Genomic DNA, 6,080 nt, shown 5'->3' on the forward strand with positions numbered 1-6,080 from the left:
ACCCCCCACCACTCCAGCAACCCTCAGTTTGTTTCCTGAGATTAAGAATTCCTCATATCAGTGAGATCATATGATACATGTCTTTCTCTGATTGACTTATTTCGCTCAGCATAACACCCTCCAGTTCCATCCATGTCATTGCAAATGGCAAGATTTCATTCCTTTTGATGGCTGCATAATATTCCATTGTATATATATATAATACCACATCTTCTTTATGCATGCATCTGTTAATGGACATCTTGGCTCTTTCTGTAGTTTGGCTATTGTGGACATTGCTGCTATAAACATCAGGGTGCACATACCCCTTCAGATCCCTACATTTGTATCTTTGGGGTAAATACCCAGTAGTGCAATTGTTGGGTCATAGGGTAGCTCTATTTTCAACTTTTTGAGGAACCTCCATACTGTTTTTCAGAGTGGCTGCACCAGCTTGCATTCCCACCAACAGTGTAGGAGGGTTCCCCTTTCTCTGCATCCCCGCCAACATCTGTCCTCTCCTGACTTGTTAATTTTATTGGCTAGCTGTTCTTGCTGATATTCTGAGGGAGGGGCCTGTTGCCGCGGTTCCCAAATGTCTTTGCTGGAGGCAGAATTGCCCCATCCTTGCCCGGTCCAGGCTAAGTAATCTGCTCGGGTTTGCTCTCGGGAGCTTTTGTTCTCTGCAAGCTTTCCGTACAGCTTTGGAGGACGAGAGTGAAAATGGCGGCTTCCCAATCTCTGCCCCGGAGGAGCCGAGAACTCGGGGCCCCAGTCCTCAGTGCTCCCCAGAGAAAAGCAATCACTCCCGTCTCCCCGGTCTCCGGCCGCACTCCGTGCTCACCTGGCCTGTGACTGAGCGTTTCTATCTCTGGCACCCGACTCGTTGTGGAATCTCCAAACCCAGCAGATCCCTGCAGTGCACTCCCACGCCGCTCCTCCCAGGGGAAGAAGGGGAGTCTCCCCGGATCTGCTGCTTGTTGGGTCCCTGCTGGAGGAGCAGTGGCCCGACTGTGCTGTGGATCACAGTTTATGGCAACCCTGAGCTGAGAGCCCACTCCTCGGCTCTGTCTCTGCAGCCGGCTTCCCTGCTCTGATACCTGGGAGCTCTGCCACACTCAGGCACCCCCGGTCTTTCTGTGATCCCGAGGGTCCTGAGACCACACTGTCCCATGAGGGTTCCACCCCCTCTTAGCCACTGGAGCGACGTCCCTCAGCGGAGCAGACTTCTAAAAGTTCCGATTTTGTGCTCCGCTGCTCTATCACTTGCCAGAAGCGGCCGGTGGAGGACCCCTCTCCCGCTGTCTATCCTCCCAAATATCACCTCAGATTCACTTCTCTGCACGTCCTACCTTCCAGAAAGTGGTTGCTTTTCTGTTCAGAGAGTTGTTGCTATTCTTTTCTTCAATCTCCTGTTGAGTTTGTAGGTGTTCAGAATGGTTTGATCCCTATCCAGCTGAATTCCCGAGACCAGAGAAAATCCAGGTCTCCTATTCCTCTGCCATCTTGCTCTTCCTCTGACTTATTTATTTTATAACTGGAAGTTTGTACCTCTTGACCCCCTTCATCCATTTCACCCATCCCCCTGCCCACCTCACCTCTGGCAACCACCAGTTTGTTCTCTATAGTTAAGAGTCTGTTCATTTGTTTTGTTTTTTAGAGTCCACATATAAATGAAATCATATGATATTTGCCTTTCTATGTCTAGCTTATTTCACTAAGCATTATACCCTATAGGTCCATCCATGTTGTTACAAATGGCAAGAGCTCATTCTTTTTGATGGCTGAGTAATATTCCATCATATATATATATATATATATATATATATATATATACACACACCACATCTTCTTTATCCATTCTTCTGTAGATGGACACTTGGGCTGTTTCTGTATCTTGACTATTGTAAATAATGCTGCAATAAACAGAAGTACATATATTTTTTTCAAATTAGCATTTTCATTTTCTTTGGGTAAATAATCATTAGTGGAATTACTGGATCATATGGTATTTCTATTTTTAAATTTTTTATTAAGTTTTGTATTTTAATTCTAGTATAGTTAACATAGTGTTATATTAGTTTTAAGTGTACAAATTGGTGACTCAACAATCCTATACTCAGTGCTCATCATGATAAGTGTACTCAATCCCCTTCACCTTTTTCACCCATCCCTCCATCCACCTTCCCTCTGGTAACCATCAGTTCTCTATAGTTAAGAGTCTGCTTCTTGGTTTGTCTCTCTCTCTTTTTTTTTTTCCCTTTGCTCATTTGTTTGTTTCTTAAATTCCACATATAAAGGAAATCATATGGTATTTGTCTTTCTTTGATTTACATATTTTACTTAGCATTATACTGTCTAGCTCCACCCATGTTATTGCAAATGGCAAGATTTTATTCTTTTTATGGCTGAATAATATTCCACCATATATATACACCACACCTTCTTTATTCATCTATCAAGGGACACTTGGGCTGCTTCCATAATTTGGCTATCATAAATAATGCTGTTATAAACATAGGGGTTCATACATCCCTTCAAATTAGTGTTTTTGTATTTTGGGGGGAAATACCCAGTAGTGCAATTCCTGGATCATAAGGTAGTTCTATTTGTAATTTTGGGGGGAACCTCCATACCGTTTTCCATGGTGGCTGCACCAGTTTGCGTTCCCACCAACAGTATGGGAGGGTGCCCCTTTCTCCGCATCTTCACCAGACTTGTTATTTCTTATGTTTTTGTTATTAGCCATTCTGAAAAGTCCTGTCTTCTTGCCCAAGCCACTCTTTCTCCACCTTTAATGATTTTTCACTGTTTTCTCTGTGTCTACTTATAGTCCCCTCTTATTCTTGTTTCTTTATTATGATTTGTTTTGTGTCTCTCTTACAGATGGAGCAGATCTCAGCCTGAGATTGGTAGATGGAGTCACTGAATGTTCAGGAAGATTAGAAGTAAAATTCCAAGGGGAATGGGGGACAGTGTGTGATGATGGCTGGGATAGTAATGATGCTGCTGTGGTATGTAAGCAATTGGGATGCCCAACTGCCATCGCCGCCACTGGTCGAGTTAATGCCACTGAGGGAACTGGACACATTTGGCTTGACAGTGTTTCCTGCCACGGACATGAATCTGCTCTCTGGCAGTGTAGACACCACGAATGGGGAAAGCATTACTGCAATCATAATGAAGATGCTGGTGTGACATGTTCTGGTAAGTTAAAAGAAAAAGAAAAACAGAGAAGGAAGGACCTGTGTTCTTTAGGAGTAGGAATGGGTGTGAGATGGGAGAGATAGAAATAACTAATAATTTCCATGTTGTAAGGAATCTTAAACACATTCCTTTTTTTCTTTCTTTTTAAAAAGGTCTTATCTATCTATCATCTATCTATCTATTTAGAGAGTATGGGCAGAGGGAGAGGGAGAGAGAGAATCCTCAAGCAAACTCCACACTGAGTGCAGAACCCAGCGTGGGGCTCGACCCCACAACCCCGAGATCATGATCCCAAAATCACAACTCCGAGCTCATGACCTGAGCTGAAACCAAGAGTTGGACGTTCAACCAACTGAGCCACCCAGACATCCCCATTCTTTATTTGACTAGTTTGGACGGTTGTCTATTTTCTGTAGTAATTATTCAGGCTGCTGTTAGGGACCACATTTCAGAGTCTAAATCTACCTGGAGCTCCAAGACACAAAATGTTATGTCTTTTTAAAAAATCTCTGACTTGCTCATATTTTTCTGCCACTGACAATTTTTATTAACCCTTGCAACTATAATCCTGTTTCTAACCGAATTCATAGCCTATACTGGCTGTTAAAAAAAACACCAAGAGATGGATAAGTCATCCTTTCCAATGCCTCAGTATGTGGGAAGGAGCAAGATAAAAAAATTCTATCCTTTGGGAGCTAACCTCCATATGTATCTATGGACTAAGCTTAAGTTTCTTTTGCAGATGGATCCGATCTGGAGCTGAGACTTGTCGGTGGAGGCAGCCGCTGTGCTGGGATAGTGGAGGTGGAAATTCAGAAACTGATAGGGAAAGTATGTGACAGAGGCTGGACACTGAAAGAAGCCGATGTGGTTTGCAGGCAGTTGGGATGTGGATCTGCTCTCAAAACGTCCTATCAGATTTATTCCAAAGTTAAGGCAACAGACACATGGCTGTTTTCAAGCAGCTGTGTTGGAAATGAAACTTCTCTTTGGGACTGCAAGAACTGGCAGTGGGGTGGACTTAGCTGTGATCACTATGAAGAAGCTAAAGTTACCTGCTCAGGTAAGACTTTCAATCAACGTGTTAAGAAGTTGAATTCCAGGGGTATAAATTTCCAGTAAGATCCTTGAAACTGATGAGAAACATTGGTACTTATGACTAGATCTCACTCAAGAAACCAGAAAATGCCTATTCCATTGTGTGAGTTTCAGATGAAATTATAATTCATTTTGTGCCTTGGTCAAGGGTGTGACTTGTTTTATTTTGTTTTTGTTCACTTTAGCTTTTCAGGAATTTTTTTTTTTAAAGATTTAATTATATGAGTGGAAGAGAGAGATTGAGCAGAGGAAGGGGCAATGGGAGAGGGAGAGAGAATCCCAAGCAGACTCCCCACTGTGGAGCTCAATCTCACGACAATCTCACGATGCTTAACCGACTGCACCACCCAGGTGCCCCTGTTTTTGTTTTTATTTAAATAACAGTTAATTAAGGGGCACCTGGATGGCTTAGTTGATTGAACGACCACCTCTTGATTTCTGCTCAGGTCATGATCTCAAATTCATGAGATCAGCCCTGCGTTGTGCTCGCTGGGGTGTCTGCTTAGGATTTTCTCTCTCCCTCTCCCTCTGAGCGTCCCTCAGCTCTCTCTCTCTCTCTTTAAATGAATAAATAAAATCTTAAAAATATAAATTAGTTAAAATACAGTATAATATTAGTTTCTGATGTACAAATTAGTGATTCAACACTTATAAAGAACACCCAGTGCTCTTCACAAGTGCCCTCCTCAATCTCATCCGCCCCACCTCCCCTCTAGTAACCATCAATTTGTTTTCTATAGTTAAGAGTCTGTTTCTTAGTTTGCCCCTCTCCCTTCTTTTCCCTATGCTTATTGATTAAGAAACAAAACAATTGAGTCATTTTTAAATCCATGGAAGTACTGAAAGATTAAGAAGGATTAAAATTTTGAAGGTAGAACTTAAATATGTCTTTCATGGGAACATCTCCAAATGATTTTTATAAAATGTGAGACAGGAATCCATCAAAATCCCAGAGGAGAACACAGGCGGAAACCTCTTCGACCTCAGCCACAGCAACTTCTTCCTAGAAACAGCACCAAAGGCAAGGGAAGCAAGGGCAAAAATGAACTATTGGGACTTCATCAAGATAAAAAGCTTTTGCACAGCAAAGGAAACAGTCAACAAAACCAAAAGACAACTGACAGAATGGGAGAAGATATTTGCAAATGACTTATCAGATAAAGGGCTAGTATCCAAAATCTATAAAGAACTTATCAAACTCAACACCCAAAGAACAAATGATCCAATCAAGAAATGGACAGAAGACATGAACAGACATTTTTCCAAAGAAGACGTCCAAATGGCCAACAGACACATGAAAAAGTGCTCAACATCACTCGGCATCAGGGAAATCCAAATCAAAACCTCAATGAGATACCACCTCAAACCAGTCAGAATGCCTAAAATTAACAAGTCAGGAAATGACTGATGTTGGCATGGATGCGGAGAAAGGGGAACCCTCCTACACTGTTGGTGGGAATACAAGCTGGTGCAGCCACTCTGGAAAACAGTATGGAGGTTCCTCAAAAAGTTGAAAATAGAGATACCCTACAACTCAGCAATTGCACTACTGGGTATTTACCACAAAGATACAAATACAGTGATCCGAAGGGGTATGTGCACCCCAATGTTTATAGCAGCAATGTCCACAATAGCCAAACTATGGAAAGAGCCAAGATGTCCATCAACAGATGCATGGATAAAGAAGATGTGGTATATATATAGAGAGAGATATAGATATCTATATCTATATCATCTATATCTATATCTATATCTATATATACAATGGAATATTATGCAGCCATCAAAAGGAATGA

General features: G+C 42.0%; 1 protein-coding gene across 1 annotated transcript; it reads left to right on the forward strand.

The window, feature by feature from the left end:
- Positions 1 to 2,795: 2,795 nt before the first annotated feature.
- LOC145718252 (scavenger receptor cysteine-rich type 1 protein M130-like) lies at positions 2,796 to 4,489 on the forward strand (the record flags this gene model as incomplete). Its single annotated transcript, XM_081809708.1, has 2 exons — positions 2,796 to 3,186; positions 3,929 to 4,489. Coding segments are annotated over 2 exons (771 nt in total), but the record flags the coding sequence as incomplete, so codon positions are not given.
- Positions 4,490 to 6,080: the final 1,591 nt, after the last annotated feature.

The sequence above is a fragment of the Leptonychotes weddellii genome, unplaced genomic scaffold (genome assembly GCF_054177405.1).
Source record: "Leptonychotes weddellii isolate Sample4059 unplaced genomic scaffold, ASM5417740v2 HiC_scaffold_12734, whole genome shotgun sequence".
Taxonomy (NCBI): Eukaryota; Metazoa; Chordata; class Mammalia; order Carnivora; family Phocidae; genus Leptonychotes; species Leptonychotes weddellii.